Source organism: Bubalus bubalis, chromosome X (assembly GCF_019923935.1).
Source record: "Bubalus bubalis isolate 160015118507 breed Murrah chromosome X, NDDB_SH_1, whole genome shotgun sequence".
NCBI classification, from domain to species: domain Eukaryota; kingdom Metazoa; phylum Chordata; class Mammalia; order Artiodactyla; family Bovidae; genus Bubalus; species Bubalus bubalis.
The window spans coordinates 35547520-35572690 of NC_059181.1; the positions used below are offsets into that span (position 1 = coordinate 35547520).

The window sequence follows — 25171 nt, forward strand, 5'->3', positions numbered from 1 at the left end:
TAATTGCTTTTCTTTGGGTTGCTCATAGCATGTCTTACTTTTTTTTTTTAATCAAAGCAAAACCAAAGACATTTAATTCCAAATACAGTATGAGTAGGCCACGACTGAGCATGCAATGAACAAAAATAACAGACAGTGTTTCTGTGAATTATATCATTAGCCTTTAAGTACTTTTAGTTTTTTTTTAGAACACAAATGCTACAATACTTCAGTGTATTTCATATATTATTGAGGAAAGTATGCATGATTTATACACATAGATTTCTCATATCATTTTCTGTTTAATGCTCAGAATTTTCATAAAATAATTACTCAATTTTATTTTTGCCTCTTTGTATAGATCATTTTATTGAGTCACATTTTTTATGTCCCTTTTGTTATATTACCATCTGAGCCATGGTGGCCCAGAGGTTAAAGCATCTGCCTGCAATGCGGGAGACCTGGTTCGATCCCTGGGTCATGAAGATCCACTGGAGAAGGAAATGGCAACCCACTCCAGTATTCTTGCCTGGAGAATCCCATGGACAGAGGAGCCTGGTGGGCTACAGTCCATGGAGTCGCAAAGAGTCAGACACAACTGAGCGACTTCACTTTCACTTTTGTTATATTGTGTTGGGGAAGAAGACATTTTCTCCTACCCTTAAGTCATGTCTGACTCTTGGTGACCCCATGGCCTCCCTGACGATCACCAACTCCCGGAGTCTACTCAAACTCATCTCCATTGACTTGGTGGTGACATCCAACCATCTCATCCTCTGTCATCCCCTTCTCCTCATGCCTTCAAACTTTCCCAGCATCAGGGTCTTTTCCAGTGAGTCAGCTCTTCGTATCAGGTGGCCAAAGTATTGGAGTTTCAGCTTCAACATCAGTCCTTCCAATGAACACCCAGGACTGATCTCCTTTAGGATGGACTGGTTGGATCTCCTTGCAGTCCAAGGGACTCTCAAGAGTCTTCTCCAACACCACAGTTCAAAAGCATCAATTCTTCGGCACTCAGCTTTCTTTATAGTCCAACTCTCACATCCATACGTGACTACTGGAAAAACTATAGCCTCAATGAGACGGACCTTTGTTGGTAATGTCTCTGCTTTTTAATATGCTGTCTGGGTTGGTCATAACTTTCCTTCCAAGGAGTAAGTGTCTTTTAATTTCATGGCTGCAGTCACCATCTGCAGTGATTTTGGAGCCCAAAAAAATAAAGTCTGACACAGTTTCCACTGTTTCCCCATCTATTTCCCATGAAGTGATGGGACCAGATGCCATGATCTTCGTTTTCTGAATGTTGAGCTTTAAGCCAACTTTTTCACTCTGTTCTTTCACTTTCATCAAGAGGCTCTTTAGTTCTTCACTTTCTGCCATAAGGGTGGTGTCTTCTGCATATCTGAGGTTATTGATATTTCTCCTGGCAATCTTGATTCCAGCTTGTGCTTCCTCCAGCCCAGCATTTCTCATGATGTACTCTGCATATAAGTTAAATAAGCAGGGTGACAATATATAGCCTTGATGTACTCCTTTCCCAATTTGGAACCAGTCTGTTGTTCCATGTTCAGTTCTAACTGTTGCTTCCTGACCTGCATACAGATTTCTCAAGGGGCAGGTCAGGTGGTCTGGTATTCCCATCTCTTTTAGAATTTTCCACAGTTTATTGTGATCCACACAGTCAAAGGCTTTGGCATAGTCAATAAAGCAGAAATAGGTGTTTTTCTGGAAATCTCTTGTTTTTTCAATGATCCAGCAAATGTTGCCAATTTGATCTCTGGTTCCTCTGCCTTTTCTAAAGCTAGCTTGAACATCTGGAAGTTCACAGTTCACATACTGTTGAAGCCTGGCTTGGAGGCTGTTAAGCATTACTAGCATGTGAGTGCAATTAAGAATTAAATTGACAGATTAACAGGAGAAAAGCAAAAGTTTAGTAACATATATTGATGAGAGAGACCCAGGAAAACCCAATAACTTGACAGAGTGGCCAAAATCCTCAGCTTAAATATCATCTTCAACTAAAGGCAAAGTGGATGTTTGAGATAGTGGCTTGGGGCTTCAAAGGAGAGAAAACAAATTCACATGGAGATGGGATAGCAAATGTTTGGGAAACCAATATTCGCTGTGTCATGCAAAGACCAGAATTGAGGAAACTGCCATCATATGTGAGTCAGCCTGACTCAAGGCAAAGTTTGCTGTGATTGTCACTCATCTCTCTGTCCGGTGTCCTGTGCCTTTGAATCTCAGATGATCCTACCTTTCTGAGGGAACAGCTTCTAATTCATTCTTTCCATCAAGTATTATTTTCTTAGTCCAAAGGAGATGATAATTTAACACGTAAAGCAACTCACAGCAAATGTGCCTGATCCCTCCTGGGTTCTAAATCTATTTGAATTACAGAAATGTGTTAGTAAAAACTACACCAGAAGTTACATATCTCGGTATGTGAACATTGAAACAAACAAGCAAAAAGAAGCCTCTTGTTAATGATAATTCCTTCCTTGAAAAAACTGGATGAATGGTGTATTTCAGAGTGGTGAGAAATGTGGAGGGGATGTTTGAATAGGGATCACAAATAATTTTATACCATCTAGATATAAAGTAATTTCTAATCCTAGAGTGTCACTTCATTGATAAATTTTAATTTTTTCTAAATATTACCATATTTTTTATCAAATATTGTGATATGTCTATTAAAGTTAGAGTATAAGGTGTTCCCTGTAGTTTGTTTAATTCAAATAGTTTTTAAATGTCATTATATTTATATGCCAGTTCTTATTTTAGATATTAAAAAATAAATATAATAAAGATGTGGTATAACTTTCTTATTCTCTCTAAATTCTCTGTAGGCACTGTTGAACCATACTCCTCATTGGAATGTGAAGTAACATGGCAGCCGGGTTTTGATTCTCCAGAAAGGGGAGAATTTATTCTTCATATCAGTGAAGGAAACACGCTGAAACTGAAATGTCTTGCACATGTAATGATTTTTATTTTGAGGGCTCTAAATTGGTTGGTATGCGTATGTGTATATGAAAGTGAAAGTGTTAGTCGCTGTCGTGTCTGGCTCTGTGCGTCTCCATGGACTGTAGCCCACAAGGCTCCACTGTCCGTGGAATTCTCCAGGCAAGAATAATGGAGTGGGTTGCCATGTCCTTCTCCAGGGGATCTTCCCTACCCAGGGATCGAACCCAGGTCTCCTGCATTGCAGGCAGATTCTTTACTGTTTGAGCTACCCTGGAAGCCAAACAGCTGTGTGTATATATGCTGCTGCTGCTAAGTCGCTTCCCCACTCTCAGATAAGCAAAGTATGCATTATCAGTATGTTAAGCTCTTTGAGAAGATTTCTAGTAGAAACTTGCCTGGATAATATTTTGACACACACATTATTTCCCACCTTGTACATAGTGGGGTAGGTGATCTCTAATATCCCCTACAGTGACTATTCTACACGATTCTCAGTCATGGATTTACCTCCTCCTTAGAGTTTTCTTGCTTTCCCTGCCTTCTTCAGTTTAGGATTACATTATAAATATTCAATTCTTTTCTCTTAAACACACCATAAAATCTGATAACACTTCATATTTTAGAAATTTCTGTGAAGCTGAAAAAGCTTGAGTTATCTGATGGGGGATTAAAAGAAAACATGTTTACAATTATTTCAATTTCACGTTCTGTCTTTTCTTATTATTAGCTTGGACACCCCAAGGTAACATTTTTAGAGCCACGGATACTCTTTAGCCATAGCCCTCAAGGGCTAACAACTTGGAGGAAAGCCATTCTTCACAATGTAGGACAAAACCATGCTTATTTCAAGGTAATGTAGAATCTTGGAATCTTACTTGAATCAGATCATATTATAACTTGAAATATGTGTTTGCTATGAGTTCTGTGCCATTAATACTTTAGCCTTTATACATTGGCTAATGTTAATATTTTGATTTTTCATATGAGATTTATCTGAATACATTTCATCTATTGTAATACTTTGTCCTTTTAATTTCCCATAAAATTTGCCTCTTTCTGTTTCTCTCTTCCTTAGTCTCTCCTTTTTTTCTGCTCTTACCCCTCTTTTTCTTTCTTTCTGTTATTTTGTTTTATTGGAAAAAAAAAGATGATGTAGAAAAAAATTGAAAAAAAACGTACATTTTTGTTATATTCAGTATATGCTTTTCCTTTTTTCACTCATTTTCACTCTGTCATTAAGACTGTTACGGTAGCAAGTGGGACCTAGATAAAGATCATTCTAAAGATACTCTGTTCATAGTTATTACTCCTGATTTAATTTGTGTGGTGTGTGATATTTAAATTGGGCTTCCCTGGTGGCTCAGATAGTTAAGAATCTGACTGCAATGCAGGAGACCCAGGTTCAATCCCTGGGTTGTGGTGGTGGTTGTTTAAACCAACATTAAAATCTCCTAATAGTGACAGTAGAGGTTAGTATTTGAGAGCTTTCTTTCAAGCTTTATATTTACATGTCTTCTACCCAAACAAGCAAAGGAGAATACCCTTTTCTACTCTGTTGTTCAGAATTAGTTCTTAGATCTTAGGGGGTGTTCTCTCATCCTAAAAATATCTTAACCAATTTCCCTTCAAATTATTCTGACTTAAGGAATGACCAGATCAGATCAGTCGCTCAGTCGTGTCCAACTCTTTGCGACCCCATGAATTGCAGCACACCAGGCCTCCCTGTCCATCACCAACTCCGGGAGTTCACTCAGACTCACGTCCATTGAGTCAGTGATACCATCCAGCCATCTCATCCTCTGTCATCCCCTTCTCCTCTTGCCCCCAATCCCTCCCAGCATCAGGGTTTTTTCCAATGAGTCAACTCTTGGCATGAGGTGGCCAAAGTACTGGAGTTTCAGCTTTAGCATCATTCCTTCCGAAGAAATCCCAGGGCTGATCTCCTTCAGAATGGACTGGTTGGATCTCCTTGCAGTCCAAGGGACTTTCAAGAATCTTCTCCAACACCACAGTTCAAAAGCATCAATTCTTCGGCACTCGGCCTTCTTCACAGTCCAACTCTCACATCCATACATGACCACAGGAAAAACCATAGCCTTGACTAGACGAACCTTTGTTGGCAAAGTAATGTCTCTGCTTTTGAATATGCTATCTAGGTTGGTCATAACTTTCCTTCCAAGGAGTAAGCGTCTTTTAATTTCATGGCTGCAGTCACCATCTGCAGTGATTTTGGAGCCCCCAAAAATAACATCTGCCACTGTTTCCACTGTTTCCCCATCTATTTGCCATGAAGTGATGGGACCGGATGCCATGATCTTCGTTTTCTGAATGATGAGCTTTAAGCCAACTTTTTCACTCTCCTCTTTCACTTTCATCAAGAGGCTTTGTAGTTCCTCTTCACTTTCTGCCATAAGGGTGGTGTCATCTGCATATCTGAGGTTATTGATATTTCTCCTGGCAATCTTGATTCCAGCTTCTGTTTCTTCCAGTCCAGCGTTTCTCATGATGTACTCTGCATATAAGTTAAATAAACAGGGTGATAATATACAGCCTTGATGTACTCCTTTTCCTATTTGGAACCAGTCTGTTGTTCCATGTCCAGTTCTAACTGTTGCTTCGTGACCTGCATACAGGTTTCTCAAGAGGCAGGTCAGGTGGTCTGGTATTCCCATCTCCTTCAGAATTTTCCACAGTTTATTGTGATCCACACAGTCAAAGGCTTTGGCATAGTCAATAAAGCAGAAATAGATGTTTTTCTGGAACTCTCTTTCTTTTTCCATGATCCAGCAGATGTTGGCAATTTTGTCTCTGGCTCCTCTGCCTTTTCTAAAACCAGCTTGAACATCAGGAAGTTCATGGTTCACATATTGCTAAAGCCTGGCTTGGAGAATTTTGAGCATTACTTTATTAGCATGTGACATGAGTGCAACTGTGTGGTAGTTTGAGCATTCTTTGGCATTGCCTTTCTTTGGGATTGGAATGAAAACTGACCTTTTCCAGTCCTGTGGCCACTGCTGAGTTTTCCAGATTTGCTGGCATATTGAGTGCAGCACTTTCACAGCATCATCTTTCAGGATTTGGAATGGCTCAACTGGAATTCCATCACCTCCACTAGCTTTGTTCGTAGTGATGCTTTCTAAGGCCCACTTGACTTCACATTGCAGGAAGTCTGGCTCTAGGTGAGTGATCATACCATCGTGATTATCTGGGTCGTGAAGATCTTTTTTGTACAGTTTTCTGTGTATTCTTGCCATGATAGATAAACCTAAATTAGCTTCTGACAAACCATACCTTAACTCTTTTGGTAAGTTACTTTTTTGAAGGTTGAAATGATATCTTAGACACCAGGCTATGAAGTAAATAATAAAGAAGAGGAGGTTACCTCATCATCTTGCCTTTCCACTAACTTTGCTTTCAGTTTTTTAGGATCAGGGCAAAGGCAAGCTATCAAAATAGTATCTAGAATTTTGGCATCTCTCCAACAGATACATCTCACTCTTTTGTAAGTTTTTCAAAGTCTCAAAACGACTTCATTGTCCTGTTTGAATTGGAAGATGTCACTGCTGAAAGTTCTGTTTGTGGGTTAGGGGTGCAAATCCTTGTTGAACTTCAAAATGTTTGTCTGCTGTTTGAAAATCTATTCAAATCATCTCAAGCCCTGTATCTATAGGTCATCTCTCTATGTAGTGGTGTAGAAGCAAACTATGAAAATTTTGGAATGATAACTTTAAAGGATAATGTCACATTTCTACAAATTTTTGATTATAGGTTTGTGACCAGAGTCTTTTGTCTATGATTCATATTGTTCCATCACAAGGAATCATTCCACTGGGGGGACTAACTGTTCTCAACATCTCCTGTACTCCTACCATTAAAGAAAAATTTGACACAAGAGCAAAGGTATGTTTATGCATATGTGTTCTCACTTCTTATATACGTCTCTATGGATTTGTTTGGTTATGATATTTATAATAGTAGGTATAATGCTCTAAAATGTTGTGTACTTGTTCATTCTTAGAAAGCTTGTTTTAATGGTTTCTTCTAATGGGGATGGGTTTTAATATTATGATACTAAAGAGTAGTTTAAAGCATTTCCTTTGTTTTTCTATTCTAAATTTCTAATTGAGTTAGCTCTAAAGAAGTGCAGTTTGTAAAGATCTAAAAAATAAGCAACCTTATCTATACCATCTGTTGTGAAAATGGTTAGCAGAACTTGACAAGAGGATTTGTAGAAAATATTTTTGATGAAAGTTGCTAATGGAAGTTTCTACTAAGTTGACATGGATACCTTTCATCAATTCCAGGCCTTTTTCACATGAACTTGGAATATTTGACATCTCTAACTTGTGACAAGCCCTCACTAGTCACAAAGCAAAGGATTGTTTTCTCCATGGTATTAAAAGATAACTAAGGAAAAAATAATCAATTTTGGGTGTTAATTCTAAATAGCTTTAATAACTATGGGAATTAGAGATAAATTATATATGAATTTCTTAGTATTTTATGTTCTTGGAATTATGTGAATAAAAAGATACTATCTTGATTTTAAGGATTTCTCTAAGAGTTCATTAAACAGAAAAAAAAAACATGTAAGATGAGTCTGTAATAAATTTTATTTATTAAATAAACTCATGGAATACTCTTCAATTTGATGATCAACTGTGTACATTAACCCACATTAAAAAAATAGCATGTATGCTATCATCAGATCAAAATTAATAGCTTAAGATGTATCCCCCATTTTATCCTTCAATTTCTCATAACTGTTAGTTCTTAAATAACATGTAGCTTAATATAATAAATATCAATTTGCTTGGCCCTGAAATAAATAACCTAATAATTATATCCTACCTTTATAAAGAATTATATACTGAAATGTTTATAAATTACATATTATGATATATGGTCTGATATTTGGACAGAATTTTTTATATTTTTATATGTTTATGGAAAAAGTAAAAAATATAGCCACTAAAATATAGGTTTTACTGAGAGATTAATTGGCACTGTATTTCAAAGAATTATACTGCTTTTACAAAGTTTATCTTTTTAGCATTATAATATAATGAGATTCATTTATTCATCTATTCCCTGGGTATTTATTGGGCATACATTATGTGTTAGGCTCTTCTGTACATGCTAGGAATGTAAAATTGAACAAGATAACTAGAGTCCTTGTTCTCTGAGAGTGTGCAATCTGATGGGGGATGCAAACAACTCAAAATTAAAAGATAGTATGGTAAGTATAATGATGGAGAAATGCAGTAGGCTAAGGGAGTACACAGGAGAGGTTTGCAGCCCAGGCTTAACATGGTCAGGGGCAGTTTCCAAGGGGAAGATGCATCTAAAAGACACCAAAGTTAAAAGTCACCCAGAGGAAAGGGATAGTAGTGGGGTGAAGGAGGAGAAGAAAAAAAAGTACTTAAGGAACCATGATCAGATATAGGAAAGAGCGAGCTATGAGGCAGATATGAAAAAACTTAGTTTAACATGGCTTTATAGATTGAATGATAGTGGAGAAAGATATAAATATTTAGAGACCTGTATAAATTTTAGGTCATACAGGTCCTTATCAACAACTTAGGAACTCAGAATTTTGTTTTAAGAACTAGGAGTCTTTAAGCATGGAGAGTTTCACAATCAGATTTGCATTTTTCAGATATCACTTGGGTTATAGAGTAGCGTTAAACTGGGACTAGTGCAGTTATTAGTCTGGTAATGATGTCCAGGAAGGAGAAGATTGTGTTCTTTGTTAGGAGACAGGATTCTAGACAAATTCTGTCAAATTTAAGAGATGAACATTTAGGGTTTGATGATTGGAAGGGGTCACATATAAGTAAAATAAGTAAGTCAAGAGTTAGATGAACTACATTCAATGAGAAAGAGATTAGAGGATGAGTAGCAGATTTCAGAGGGAAATCATGAGTTTGAAGCACCTTTTGCATCCCTGTGCAGAGATGTCTAATATGTCCAATAAAGAGGCCATTGCTTATGCATATTGGTCTGAAGGCTAAGGATTAATCTTAGAGATGATAGAGATTATTTCTGTTACCCATATAAAGACCAAGAATGAGTGTAAGTGGGCTGAATATATTGATGAGAAGTTAAAATGATAAAGTTTGTAAGAAGTTAAATAAAAAAGGAAATAGAGACAGGTAAATTGGGACTGATCTGGAAAGAAATCACATATCACAGACTTAGATGTCCCTGTGACATGTAACATCCTAGAATTCATGTCTCTGAAAATGGGCAAGAAAACAGGGATGATAGAGGGTTGTGAGAAATAGAGGCATAGATGAGTGTATGATTTCTGGGGCCATGAATTTGTGAGGAGTGAGATCAGTTAGATGAAGTCTTGGGAGATAGAAAGGTCAAGCAAGCAATGAGTGAGGGTAGTGAATGTGTTACGGTAGCCCGGAATTTTTCATGACCCGCGATTGTAGAGGTTAGTAAAAGGGAGCCATGGGGGTTGAGACTTACGTGCAGCATTCATCAGTGAAGCACATACTGATTTGTAATTACTTCTGAAGCATTGGCTTATGCTTCTTATGATTTTAGTCATGTATTTTGTTTATGTACTATATATTCTATAAATAAAATATAGAAATCATGAAGTATTATGAATTAAGCAGTTCAGTTAATAAGACTGTCTAGATGGCACTCTGAAACAATGGTATTTTATGGTTTGTCTATAAACAATGTCACTGATTCTGTTGAAAGAGTGAAAAACATCCATGACTCTTTCTTAATTATAGTATACATTTAGATTTAAATCTTGAAGTTGACTGCTACCAATCTCATGTAGGTAGGGCTTTCAAGGAATGATATTTTCATGCTTCTGAGATTTTGATTAGACAATTATGTGTTCATGTAATCTTCAGGCTTTGTTTTTTAGGAGTTATACACCTAAATTCTTATTTCATTATCTTAATTTTCTTGAAAGAGATTGTTCAGGCAGTTCTTGGTCCACGGTTAGCAACTGCTACTTGCAACCTTTGTGACCTCAAGCCTCAGTTTTCCTCACTTGGAAATTAGGGTATTAAGAAAATACTGAAGATTAAAAAAAAAGATAATGTATTTAGCAGTGTGCTTGGCCTGTATACTCAGCAATTTTTAGCTGCTCTCATTAGAATTATGGTTGTTTCAGATGTTAGTATCTTTCTATGGAAAGAAGCATGGTGTACTTAGTTTCTTACTTGTTTTAATTTTGAATATCCTGTTGAAATTAGGTCAATACAAAAGGCTTACATGGAGTTTGAGGCAGTAATGTCAAGGCAAATGGGTAGAACTCTTCAATCAAATTCACAAGCTGTCACTTAGTCCCATTTGTGGTGGAAGTTTTTAAGAGTTGAAAATTCACTTTTCTTAATTTCAATTCCACATCACAAGAAATGATGACAACTGCCAGAATAAATCTTGTGACATTTATAGTATGTTATGATTATTTAAATCCTAAAATGTTATATAAATGTCAGGTAATATTGTACCTGAGAAGTATATGAGTATATTTTAGTGCGGTTTCTGAAGAATTTTATGTTTCTCCTAAATAGGTTGCTATTCGCTGTGCAAAAGACATAGACCTTAGGATTTGTGGATCTGTTGAGGTTGCTGATGTTGAAATCCATCCGGTAAGTATGTTACCTTTTTGTAGAATCAGTGTATGAGTGTAGTGATTTTTATTGATGTGTCCCTAGTCAGCCCATGTAGGTTAAAAAATTTTATTATATAGTAACGTGATATAGAAATTAATATATGTAATATAAATGTAAGTAATGAAGCAGAGTATTGAACAGATTAAATGAAGGTTTAAGAATTCACCACTGAATTTAAGTATCAGAACAGTACCACAACCATTAAATTATCTGTAGACTTCATCCTGATCCTACCCCTCTTAAGAGATAACTACTTTCCTGAATTTTGTCATTATTATCTCTTTATTTTTTCTAATTGGGTTGCCACATATGTATGAATTCCTTAACTGTTTATTATTTAGTTTAGTTTATTGGTTTCTCAGCTTTATAACAAAGATATATTATCTTTGGTGTGTTACTTTTAATTGAATGTTATGTTTTTAAACTTCATCTTAATTATGTGTAGCTGTATGTTATTCATTATCCCTGCTGCTTAATAATCCATTATGTAGACATACTGTAATTTGTAGACTTGTTTCATTGTCCATTCAGTTAGTGTATCTGTTTTTTTTTTTTTTAATTACAAATACTATAGCTATGAACTTTCCTCATAGCTCAGTTGGTAAAGAATGTGTCTGCAATGCAGGAGACCCAGGTTCGATTCCTGGGTTGGGAAAACCCCCTGGAGAAGGAAATGCTAACCCACTCCAGTATTCTTGCCTAGAAAATTCCGTGGGGTGAGGAGCCTGGCAGGCTACAGTCCATGGGGTCACAAGAGTTGGACACAACTTAGTGACTAAATCACCACCACCACCATAGCTATGAACATTCATGTACATATGTTTAAGGTACTTATGTAAGAGTTTCCCTAGAGGTAGAGTTGCTGAGATTATATATATTTGACTTCACAAGATAATTTCCATGTTTTTTCTCAGGTTTCCATTGTTCCATGTTCCATTGCTCCATAATTTCTTTGTAAGACTTAATATTTGCCAGTCTATTGAGTGTAAAATGGTACCTAACTGTGGTCTTGATTTGCATTTTAAAAAATTTATTTATTTTAAATTTTTGGTTGCTCTGGGTCTTTGTTGCTTTGTGCAGGCTTTCTCTAGTTGCTGCAAATGGGGGGCTGCTCTAGTTATGGCGCTTGGGCTTCTTGTTGCAGTGGCTTCTCTTGTTGTGAAGCATGGCTCTAGGGCATTCAGGCTTCAGTAGTTAAAGCTCATGGACTCAACAGTTGTGCCTCGGAGACTCAGTAGTTGTGACACATGGGCTTAGTTGCTCTGTGACAGTGGAATCTTCCCAGACCAGGGATCAGATCGAACCCCTGTCTCCTGCATGGACAGGTGGATTCTTATTCACTTTGCCACCAGAAAGTTCTGTATTTTCTGAACTATAATCAAATTAATTTTTTGAACTATTGTTCTGTACCCTGATAAAATTCTGTTCTACATTCGGTAGAGTACACATGCATGCTATTTTTCTTTCAGGCCAGACCTTCAGATCTGTTCTTATCTATCCAAAGAAACTTTCCCTGATCCTTTAAAAAGCCCATATGCCCCTCCTTTGTGACATTTATGTTACAAACATCTTAAAATCTGGGAACATGTCCATTGTAGCTGTAGTCATATTATTTTCAGCTTATTTTCCCTTTTGTTTTTCTCTCCCCCATGACTGGTACAATTCAGGTTCTGAACTGCTGGTTGTCTCAGGTAGGGCCTTACCACCAGTCTGGACTTGAACAACGTCACCACAATTTTAGGCTTTAAGTTACAATTTTCTAAACTTTCTTTTATTCAGCGTTGAAGGCATGGTAAGCCCAGACAGACCAACAGATACTAAGCTAGCTTGGCTATGATAATGGTGATTTCTGGAGTATCCAGATTGCTTTTTTTCCATTGCTATGGTGTCCTCCTTTGTACAACATTAGACAAATATGGAGACTTTTAGTACTATATTTCTTTGTGGCAGGCTTTGCATGTTATATTACAACTGAGTAATTCATAGGACTTTACATTAATGTATATTTATCAATATTCCCTAATTATTTTGGATTTTTAAACATTGCTGCCTAGTTACCATTTTAAAACAGTATTCTAGTGTTTCCAGACATTGTTAGCAATATATCTAATAATTATGAGGAGAAGGAAATGGCAACCCACTCCAGTATTCTTGCCTGGAGAATCCCATAGACGGAGGAGCCTGGCGGGCTATAGTCCATGGGGTCGCAAAGAGTCAGACACGACTGAGCAACTGGAGACAGAGAGAGAATGTGTGTCTTAATAACAATTAGGGAATCTTATCCAAATGAGCCTATGGGAAAGACCAGAGTGGGATAAGAGGAATGGTTTGTTGCATATATGAGGCATCAAATTTTTGCTACCTGTTTTGGATTTTACAAATTTCACTTGTAGAACTGAGTTGATATTTTCTGTGCTAAGTTGTTTCAGTCATGTCCGACTCTTTGTGACCCTATGGACTGTAACCTGCCAGGCTCCTCTGTCCATGGGATTTCCCAGGCAAAAACACTGGAGTGGGCTGCCGTGCCTTCCTCCAGAGGATCTTTCTGACTCAGGGATCGAAACTGCATCTCTTACATCTCCCGCATTGGCAGACAGGTTCTTTACCACTAGCACCAACAACTGAAGCAAATAGTGGACAGTTGACTTTAATGCCGTGTTTTTCTCAACATCAGGATACTGTTGTCTCTTTCTCTTTTAATGCTGTATATGATTCTTTTACTAGGAACTATAGGGTATCTATAGTTACTCCACCAGAAGAGGAATCCTGCAGAGTTTTTTTGGTATAGGCGCATGCCTGTCATATAAGTTAAAGTTAAGATACATTCAATTAGCATTCCTATATATTTAAGCTAGATGTCAGATAGATACAAGGCAAAAATGAATGAGACATAAGATTCACTAGGAGACACAGATAAATATACAAATCAATGGATTTGTGATGTCATAATGTAAGTAAACATGAGGAACAGAAGTAGTCTTGAGCAGACTGTAATTAACTGGCTTATCCAGCTGGTGTTTGAAGGATGCATAGTATTTTATCAAGCAATTGCAAGTTAGAGAAGTGTCTTCCTGATAGAAGAGATACCTCGTTTTTCTCCACACCCTCTCCAGCATTTATTACTTGTAGACTTTTGGATCGCAGCCATTCTGACTGGTGTGAAATGGTACCTCATAGTGGTTTGATTTGCATTTCTCTGATAATGAGTGATGTTGAGCGTCTTTTCATGTGTTTGTTAGCCATCTGTATGTCTTCTTTGGAGAAATGTCTATTTAGTTCTTTGGCCCATTTTTTGATTGGGTCATTTATTTTTCTGGAGTTGAGCTGTAGGAGTTGCTTGTATATTCTCGAGATTAGTTGTTTGTCAGTTGCTTCATTCATTTTGATATTTGGCAAAACTAATACAATTATGTAAAGTTTAAAAATAAAATAAAAAAAAAAAAGAAAAGTAAAAAAAAAAAAAAAAAAAAGATGACCAGTGCAAATTCAATGCATGAAGCAGGGCACCCAAAGCTGGTGCTCTGGGACAACCTAGAGAGATAGGGTGGGGAGGGAGGTCGGAGGTTTCAGGATGGAGGGACACATGTATACCATGGCTGATTTATGTTGATGTATGGACTGCAAAGAGATCCAACCAGTCCATCCTAAGGGAGATCAGTCCTGGGTGTTCATTTGTAGGACTGATGTTGAAGCTGAAACTCCAATACTTTGGCCACCTGATGCAAAGAGCTGACTCATTGGAAAAGACCCTGATGCTGGGAAAGATTGAGGGCAGGAGGAGAAGGGGACAACAGAGGATGAGATGGTTGGATGGCATCACTGACTCAATGGACATGGGTTTGGGCGGACTCCGGGAGTTAGTGATGGACAGGGAGGCCTGGCGTGCTGCGGTTCATGGGGTCACAAAGAGTCGGACATGACTGAGAGACTGAACTGAACTGAACTGATGGCAAAAATCATCACAATATTATAAAGTAATTATACTCCAATTAAAATAAATTACTTAATTTTTAAAATTAAAAAAAAAAAAGAAGAGATACCTCGATAAAGACACAGAGGGTAGAAGCGTCAGTAGGTTGGAAATGACAGGTATACAGCTTGCTGAAATACAAAGTGGTAGGGGTGAGAGTAGAGCTCAGTGAGGCTGGAACATGAGGAGGGGGAAGGTCATGGTGAACTTTATGAGCCCTCCTAATGAACTTGACATTGTCCTGTAGATGGAGGAGAATCATCACATTTTAAGACAAGAAGTCATGTGGTCAGATTTTCAATTAGTTTACTTGTGACTTAGTTGTGGAATGGAGAATTAGAGAAAGTCAAAATCTAGAAATGAAATGAAAAGTGACCAGTTGCTAACTTTATATAATTGCAATAAACATAAGAGGTGGAAGAGGCAGAATTAATGGGATTGATAACTGATTACATGCAGGAGAGAGGAAGAAGAAAAATATAATGAATTTGTATAGTTCTCATTTAGTTGCTAAATCATGTCGGATTCTTTTGCGACCCCATAGACTGTAGTCTGCCAGGCTCCTCTGTTCTTGGAATTTCCCAGGCTAGAATACTGGAATGGGTTGCCATTTCCTGCTCCAGGAGATCTTCCCAACCCAGGAATCAAACCTGTGTCTCCTGCATTGGTAGGTAGTTTCTTTACCACTGAGCCTCCTGGGAAGCCCAGTTTTGTAGAGTGTGCCACCGTTAATAATGTCCTTGAAAAACGTAAGAGTGTAATTTTTTATTGAGGTATAATTGACATATAACATTATGTTAGTTTCAGGTGTACAATATGATTCAATATTTTTATATATTGTGAAGTGTTCACCATGGTAAGTCTAGTTATCATCTGTCACCAAGCATAATCTTTTTTTTTTTTCTAGTGATAAGGGCTTTTAAGATCTCGTGTCTTACAGTATAATTTTTAGTTTACATTGTCTTTATTAACTGTTACTCTGCCTTCTATTTATTATTTCTTTTTTTGTTTGTTTTTTAGAATAAATTTAACTTCATTGATACCTACATTGGTTCTACTCAGATTATGCCATTTTTAGTAAAAAACAAAGGTATAACACGTGCCAGAGTAGAGTTTAATCTGAAAGATGCTGATGATTTTTCACTGGATTTTAAAGGCAAATCAGGTACATATTTTATACCATGATGATATTATTATAAAAGTAAAAGAATTTTAAGTTGCTCAAAGAAATAATGTTGAGTACTGTGAAGGGCTGCTGCTGCTAAGTCACTTCAGTTGTGTCCAACCCCACTTCAGTCTGTGCAACCCCAGCAGTTGTTCTTAATATTTTTAAAAGTGCATGCTTTTCTTATATCCTGTAACAAATCTTGGTTCTATTTTTATAAATATACCTGTATTAATATCAGAAGACTGGTAATACATGGCCATTAACTATGCTTACTAATATATATAATAGGTTAAGTATGTTATATATAAGTATATACTATAAATGAAAATAAAATTATTAATTGCTAGTTTTAATTGCTTAAGAATTTTAGGTAAATATTTTAGAGAGCTCTCTCTGTGTGTTTAACTACATATTAGGTATCTTTATGTTAAAATTGTTTGAAAAAATACACTTATAAATATATTTCAATTGTTTACCTCAGGTGTTGTCAAACTAAGATCTACGGGCTAAATCTGGCCTGGCCCCTCTTTTTATAAATAAAGTTTTATTAGAACACAGGCATACTCATTTGTGTGTATATTGTTTATGGATACTTGTATAATGGCAGAGTTGAATAGTTGTGACAGAAACCATATGGCTTGCAAAACCTAAAATATTTACTGTCAAAACCCTTACAGCAAACTGTTCGCCAACCATTGCTTTAGTCATTTTTTATTCAGCACATATTTGTTGAATACCAATTATAGGTCAGATACTAGCTTATGAGTCTATAAAGACAAGACATTTTACTTATTCTCCAAAAGTGAGCAGTAAGTTTATCAGTCAAGGTCTTAGTAATAAATAAATGACTCACTTCAAGCATTTAACTGAAAATTATTTAATGAAGGAATTATGTATGGCCATGGGAACCAAGTTTAAAGGAACTGACAAGGATAGAAGCTGCTTCTACCTCTACCTCAAGGAGCAAAATGAGGCAAGATATCGGAGCCCTATGAGTGGTGAAACTGTAAAAGAGAGGCCATCTGATAAAAGCTGTAATTATTAAAAACATAAAAAATCCTTGCCAGAATTGTAGGTGAGGTAGGGAAAATGTGAGGGCATAAATACCTCCTATCCTCTGATACCTTGCTGGCATCTCCCTGTGGTTGAACCAAATCAGAGGCAGAAGAGCAAGGAGCCTCAATAAATCAATCTGTAGAGGTTAGGACAGAGGAGAGCAGAGAAAGATGGCTGTTGGATCTAAGTGACAAATGAATACCACCTGTATAACACTAGGAGAAAGAGAAATGAAGTATTGGGTTATTACCATATAGTATGGTGGATGCTTCAAGACAAGTCAGTACATGGTGCTAAGTAACATATGTTAAGGGGAACTAGCTGAGAATCAGCACTAGGAAAAATTTCTTGGAGAAATTGATGCCTCATCTGGATTTCGAAGAATGAGGAGCGATACAGAGAAGGGGGCAGAAAAGATGAGCACCAAAGAATTGATGCTTTTGAACTGTGGTGTTGGAGAAGACTCTTGAGAGGTCCTTGGACTGCAAGGAGATCCAACCAGTCCATTCTGAAGGAGATCAGTCCTGGGTGTTCTTTGGGAGGAATGATGCTAAAGCTGAAACTCCAGTACTTTGGCCACCTCATGAGAAGAGTTGACTCATTGGAAAAGACCCTGATGCTGGGAGGGATTGGGGGCAGGAGGAGAAGGGGACGACAGAGGATGAGATGGCTGGATGGCATCACTGACTTGATGGACGTGAGTCTGAGTGAACTCCGGGAGTTGGAGATGGACAGGGAGGCCTGGTGTGCTGCGATTCATGGGGTCGCAAAGAGTCAGACACGACTGAGCGACTGAACTGAAGTGAACTGAAAGGCGTAGATATGAGTCAATATGGCAAGTAGTTGGGAATATCTAGAGTATAGGAGTATAGGAGTACAGGACTAGAGGGGCAAGTGAGACCCAGGTAACTAACGTTCTTTTCTGGACATTTATTCTAGGGGTTGTTGTTGTTTAGTCCCGAAGTTGTTTCCAACTCTTTTGTGACCCATGGACTATAGCTGGCCAGGCTCCTCTGTCCATGGGATTTCCCAGGCAAAAATACTAGAATGGGTTGCTCTTTACTTCTCCAGAGGATCTGCCTGACCCAGGGATCAAACCCACATATCCTGCATTGGCAGGCAGATTCTTTACCACTGAGCCACCAGGGAATCCATTCTAGAGGTTAGACAGTTTGGTTAAAGGATTGATACCTAGGCAATGGTGTGAGTTGGCTTGCCCTTCACTAATTTTCCTTTTGGACTGAAGTTTAAAATAGCCTGGGGAAAAACATGGGTGTGGAAAGGGCAAGACCAGAGACAGGGAGATCAGTTAGGTGTGGTGGCCATACAGGTGAGAAATGATAAGAGCCTGAGCTCAGATTTTGATGTTGGGAAGGAAAGGAGGAGATTTCCAAAGATACTTAGAAATTCTCCGATGTGGTTATCAAGTGGACGTGTGTATTAGGGAAGAGGAAGAAATTTTGGATCATTCCCAGTTTTTGACTGTAAGAGACAGATGTCTGGATGAACAATTCATAGTTGATATAATGCGGGAGCATTAAAAAGCAAGAGACATTACTTTGCCAACAAAGGCAAAGTAATGTCCATATAGTCAAGGCTTGTCCATATAGTCAAGGCTATGGTTTTTCTATTAGTCATGCATGGATGTGAGAGTTGGACCATAAAGAAAGCTGAGTGCCAAAGAATTGATGCTTTCAAACTATGGTGTTGAGAAGACTCTTGAGAGTCCATTGGACTGCAGGGAGATCAAACCAGTCAATCCTAAAGGAGATCAGTCCTGAATATTCATTGGAAGGACTGATGCTGAAGCTGAAGCTCCAATAGTTTGGCCACCTGATGTGAAGAACTGACTCATTGGAAAAGACCCTGATGCTGGAAAAGATTGAAGACAGGAGGAGAGCGGAGAAGGCAATGGCACCCCACTCCAGTACTTTGCCTGGAAAATCCCATGGATGGAGAAGCCTGGTGGGCTGCAGTCCATGGGGTCGCTAAGGGTTGGACATGACTGAGCGACTTCACTTTCACTTTTCACTTTCATGCATTGGAGAAGGAAATGGCAACCCACTCCAGTGTTCTTGCCTGGAGAATCCCAGGGACGGGGAGCCTGGTGGCTGCCGTCTGTGGGGTCACACAGAGTCAGACACGACTGAAGTGACTTAACAGCAGGAGGAGAAGGGGACGACAGAGGATTAGATGGTTGTATGTTGTCACTGATTCAATGGGCATGAGTTTGAGCAAGCTCTGGGATTTAATGATGGACAGGGAAGCCTGGCGTGCTGCAGTCCATGGGGTCTCAGAGTCAGACATGACCAAGCGACTGAACTGAATAATGTGGGAAATGGAATAGGTCTAGGTGAGCATGCTGTTTTTGCAGAGACTGTGAAATAGCCCAGAATGATAACAGTAGACACTAGGAAATCTATATGAATTTTATATTCATTTTTGAAAAATTTGGATGTTGAAACTTTATTTGCTTTAACATTTTTGCTCTGATTGCCTCATATGGTTTCATGCACCTTGTTAATGGTTCACAGACTCTTCCTGTTTATTCTGTAGAGCTACTCAGCAAAGTGCGTTTCTTTCCACAGTTCTGCCTTAGCCCTAGCTCAAACTTCCCTTTTAGGCCACTGCATCTTCTTTTAAAGTGCTTTCCCAGCCTCCAAGCCTTTTTCCCTCACACCTATACCAGAGAGTGATCTCCTTCAAATTAAGATCTTATTCCATCTGAAAAGCTCTGTTGGTTTTCTATTTCCAGTAGCATTGGGTCTTACAGCAGACTGCTGACACAGTCTTAGGATGTACATAAGTTGATCTTGATAATTATTAATAATTTGCAATAAAGTTTATACTTAAAATGTCCAGAAAATACATTTTATTAATATGAGTATGTTAATACATAAACGTCCTTCTGTGACAAAAATTGCAGCTTGTATTAAAAAGAGCCTTGTACCTGTTTGTCTTCTTTACTGTGAGATCATGAGCTCAACGACTACAGTTCCAAATTTTGCTTTCTGCTAGAGATGTCTGATGTAACTCCCTGCACATTGTAGGCACTCAGGAAGTATTTATTGATGCTATGTTGGATTATTGCATTTCATAGTCTATATGTTTATATATATTACAGATAATTTAAGAATATCTGTTTTATTATATTTTATATTTTATATATTTGACATATATAGTCATTCTAGGTGGATATTCTTTGCTGTATAATTTGTATTTTTTTCCCCACACCACAAATATGTTTGTGTTAATTAACACTTAATAGATTTTTTTGGTTCATTTGTCTAATGGTTTTTATATCATACATCAAGTTGAGTGAGATTTTACCTGGATGGAGAAGGGTGGAATGAATTATTTAAGTTTATTTCCAGACAGGAATAATTGAAATTATCGTTCCTTGGATTAATCTGAAATCTTCAGAGAGAAAAAGGGTTTTTAGAATTGTTTAGATGAAGATAGATGTTCCATTGTAGCTAACATTCAGTCTTTAAGAACTTATTTTAGAGGTTTATTTAAATGATTATAATTTTCTACCCTGAAGTTTGTGTTGCTTTTTGACAATTGTCTGTATTTTCACCCAATGCCTTTGTTTTTCAAGTTATGCCATTACATTGAAATGTTTCCTTGTACAAAATTGTGTTTATCTTCTTTGTGAATTCTGTAAGGCATCAGAGGAGGTCTGGCTCTTCCTCTCTCCATTTTTGCTGGAGAGGGAGTCTCAATTCTCTCAGACCTAAGATTCAGTCAGTTATTTGACCTTGACCTTTACACCTTTTTATACTCATCTAAATAAGACTGTGATAACGTTCTTAAGCTTTGGAAATTTTTAAAATAGGTTTACCATCTCTTTTTGCTGATTGAATATATGTCCCACTCTTTGTGACTCCATGGACTGCAGCACACCAGGCTTCCCTGGCCATCACCATCTCCCGGAGTTTGCCCAAGTTTATGTCCATTGAGTCAGTGATGCCATCCAACCATCTCATCCTCTGTCATCCCCTTCTCCTCCTGCCTTCAATCTTTCCCAGTGTCAGGGTCTTTTCCAATGAGTCAGCTGTTCTCATCAGGTGGCTAAAGTATTGGAGCTTTGGCTTCAGCATCAGTCCTTCCAATGAGTATTCAGGGTTGATTTCCTTTAAGATTGACTGGTTTGATCTCCTTGCACTCCAAGGGACTCTCAAGAGTCTTCTTCAGCACCACAGTTCGGAAGCATCAATTTTTTGGCACTCAGCCTTCTTTATGGTTCAGCTCTCACATCTGTACATGACTACTGGAAAGACGATAGCCTTGACTATATGGACCTTTGTTGGCAAAGTGATGTCTTTGCTTTTTAATACACTGTCTAGGTTTGCCATAGCTTTCCTGCCAAGAGGCAGTCATCTAATTTCATGGCTGCAATCACCATCTGCAGTGATTTTAGAGCCTAAGAAGAGGAAATCTGTCACTGCTTCTACCTTTTCCCCTTCTATTTGCTGTAAAGTGATAGAACCAGATGCTATGATCTTAGTTTTTCTTTTTTTTTAATATTGAGTTTTAAGTCATTGTTTTCACTCTCTTTCACCCTTATCAAAAAAGTCTTTTGTTCCTCTTTGTTTTCTGCCATTAAAGTGGTATCATCTGCATATCTGTGGTTGTTGATTTTTCTCCCAGAAATCTTGATTCCAGCTTGTAACTCATCCAGCCTGGCATTTTGCATGATGTGTTCTGCATATATGTGATCTGTTAAATAAACAGAATGGCAATAAACAGCCTTGTACTCCTTTCTCAATTTTGAACCAGTCAGTTGGTCCATATGAGGTTCTAACTGTTGAGATAGCTTAATGAAGCAGCCTTATGCAGCCCTACACAGATGATTCAGCAACTACTTTTTAATTGTTATGAATGTTTTGCTGAGGTTTCTCAAAGTTTCATCTCCACATTTAGCAGTAATACCATAGATATTTATCTGGCATTTTTTAAAAGTGTCTTTTTTCTGGTCTTACAGGGAAATTCACAGACCCTGCGTTTCCTAACATATTTTTCTTGGAGTTAGAGAAAGAGACATCTGTGGAGTGTGGCATAGCATTTTGTCCCAAAGAAGTAAGTTCAGCATTCTATTACTCATATTACTGGAGACCAGTGGAGGTAAAATAATCCTAACTAAGAAGCTATCAAAAGTGGCTAAGCTCTTTTTGTAGTGGATCATTTTCTACTTGTGAGCATGCCTGCGTATATCCTTTTATTCAGTAAAAGGGTTGCTAGTGGGGACTGACTTCATGCTTGCAGTGTATCTCAGGAGGTACAGAGGACACACCCAAGGATTCTATATGGGTTTTTGGTCTCAATTATGCTTTCTGGAAAATTTAAGATATGACATGTTGTGAAGGAGAGCAAAGTTGAAGCTAACCCCCAAATCACTGATATTCGAGCAAGCATGTGCTTTGTGGTTATCTTTGAGTAGGGTGTGCCTGAGGCTGTTGGAACCATCACCTGAAAACACCAAAGACATGCAGTGAAGATTTAAGAGGGGTTGCTATGACAGTGGTTATTGGATAGCATTCCTTGATATTTGGTGATTTAAAAACGTCAACAAAAATAACAAAGGAAGAAAATCAAAGGAAAAAAAAACCTTTCCTAGAATGTGCCCATGAGGAAAGGATACCACTGGAAACGTTTCAGGGACAATCTGTGATATGCTTTTTCTTTGAAGGCAATAGAAGTGCCAAAGAGAGAACTTCTTGCTACCATTATATGGAAAGGCATGTTGCCGTATCCCTCCAAACAAGAATCAAACTGCTTATATGGCAATTACAGTACAAGACTCTTATGTCAAAACATTTTTTTATGTCCCAGCATAACTGGCATGATGCCTTGTACCCAACTGGTATAGATAGAATAAGTGAAAGGAATTAATAACACAATAAGAAGATGTAGTGAATGCTAACAAAGTATATATTTAATGACACATTTCTAAGTAGTGTTACTAAACTACAGAGTTTACTGAGATTAAAATCTTATTTTTGAAGCAATAATAGCTGTTATTTAGCTTTCAGGAGGAAAAAGTTAAGAAACTTGAACGATACATTAAGATTTGAGAAAATGCTAAAGATTAATTTTGCTTTCTTAGTTGCAATACATTAATTGGGATATATGCTGTGGGTACACATATGGGTCACATGGAATTATACTGTCTACAGAGTTCACTATGATCTGTTCTATTTTTTATCAATATATTTTCTTATTAATGGATAATTGCTTTACAGAATTTTGTTTTCTGTCAAACCTCAACATGTATCAGCCATAGGTATATATGTATATATATCCCCTCCCTTTTGAACCTCCCTCCTGTCTCCCACCCCATCCCACCCCTCTAGATGGATACAGAGCCCCTGTTTGAGTTTCCTGAGCCATACAGCAAATTCCCATTGGCTATCTGTTTTACATATGGTAATGTAAGTTTCCATGTTACTCTTTCCACACATCTAACCCTCTCTTCCCCTTGCCCCATGTCCATAAGTCTATTCTATACGTCTGTTTCTCCATTGCTGCCCTGTAAATAAATTCTTCAGTACCATTTTTCTAGATTCTGTATATATATATATTAGAATACGATATTTATCTTTCTCCTTCTGACTCACTTCACTCTGTATAATAGGTTCTAGGTTCATCCACCTCATCAGAACTGACTCAAATGCATTCCTTTTATGGCTGAGTAATATTCCATTGTGTATATGTACCACAACTTCTTTCTCCATTCATTTGTTGATGGACATCTAGGTTGCTTCCATGTTCGAGCTATTGTAAATAGTGCTGCACTAAACAATGGGATACATGTGTCTCTTTCAATTTTGGTTTCCTCAGGGTATATTTCTAGGAGTGGGATTGCTGGGTCATATGGTAGTTTATTCCTAGTTTTTTAAGGAATCTACATACAGTCTTCCATAGTAGCTGTATCAATTTACATTCCCACCAACAGTGCAAGAGTGTTCCCTTTTCCCCACACCCTCTCCAGTATTTATTGTTTGTAGACTTTTTGATGATGACCATTCCGACTGATGTGAGGTGATATCTCATTGTAGTTTTGATTTGTATTTCTCTCATAATGAGCAGTGTTGAGCATCATTTCATATGTTTGTTAGCCAGCTGTATGTCTTCTTTGGAGAAATGTCTGTTTAGGTCTTTTTCCCACTTTTTAATTGGGTTGTTTATTTTTTGGGATTGAGTTGTGTGAGCTGCTTGTATATTTTGGAAATTAATGCTTTATCAGTTGTTTCATTTGCTATTATTTTGTCCCATTCTGAGGGTTGTCTTTTCACCTTGCTTCTAGTTTCCTTTGCTGTGCAAAAGCTTTTAAGTTTAATCAGGTCCCACTTGTTTACTTTTGTTTTTATTTCCATTACTCTAGGAGGTGGGTCATAGAGGATCTTGCTTTAATTTATGTCGAGTGTTCTGCCTATGTTTTCCTCTAAGAGTTTTATAGTTTCTGTTTTTACATTTGGGTCTTTAATCCATTTTGAGTTTATCTTTGTGTAAGGTGTTAGGAAGTGTTCTAATTTCATTTTTTTACATGTAGCTGTCCAGTTTTTTCATCACCATTTATTGAAGAGGCTTTCTTTGCCTCATTGTATATTCTTGCATCCTTTGTCAAAAATAAAGTACCCATAGGAGCATGGGTTTATTTCTGGCCTTTCTATCTTGTTCCATTGGTCTATTTTCTGTTTTTGTGCCAGTACCATACTGTCTTGATGACTTTAGCTTTATAGTATAATCTGAAGTCAGGAAGGTTGATTCCACCAGCTCCATTCTTCTTTCTCAAGACTGCTTTGGCTATTCGGGGTCTTTTGTGTTTCCATATGAATTGTGAATTTTTTTTGCTCTAGTTCTGTGAAAAATGCCATTGGTAATTTGATAGGGGTCACATTGAATCTGTAGATTGCATTTGGTAGTATAGTCATTTTCACAATATTGATTCTTCCTATCCAGGAACATGGAATATCTCTCCATCTGTTTATGTCATCTTTGATTTCTTTCATCAGTGTCTTATACATTTCTGTGTACAGTTCTTTTGCCTCCTTAGGTAAGTTTATTCCTAGATATTTATTTCTTTTTGTTGCAATGGTGAATGGGATTGATTCCTTAATTTCTCTTTCTGATTTTTCATTGTTAGTATATAGAAATGCAAGTGATTTCTGTGTATTGATTGTGTATCCTGCAACTTTGCTAAATTCACTGATTAGCTCAAGTAATTTTCTGATACTATCTTTAGGGTTTTCTATGTACAGTATCATGTCATCTGCAAACAGTGAGAGCTTTGCTTCTTCTCTTCTGATCTGGATTCTTTTTATCTATTTTTCTTTTCTGATTGCTATAGCTAGGACTTCCAGAACTATGTTGAAT

At 37.5% G+C, this 25171-nt stretch overlaps 1 protein-coding gene across 1 annotated transcript in view; it reads left to right on the top strand.

Moving 5' to 3' along the window:
- CFAP47 (cilia and flagella associated protein 47) overlaps positions 1–25171 on the top strand; it is a 497722-nt gene that overhangs the window by 55798 nt on the left and 416753 nt on the right. Inside the window, exons 16-21 of the mRNA XM_006066421.4 lie at positions 2829–2959; positions 3674–3796; positions 6715–6846; positions 10497–10574; positions 15589–15733; positions 21780–21874. Coding sequence (XP_006066483.4) covers positions 2829–2959; positions 3674–3796; positions 6715–6846; positions 10497–10574; positions 15589–15733; positions 21780–21874 — 704 coding nt within the window. The remainder of the gene's footprint in view (positions 1–2828; positions 2960–3673; positions 3797–6714; positions 6847–10496; positions 10575–15588; positions 15734–21779; positions 21875–25171) is intronic.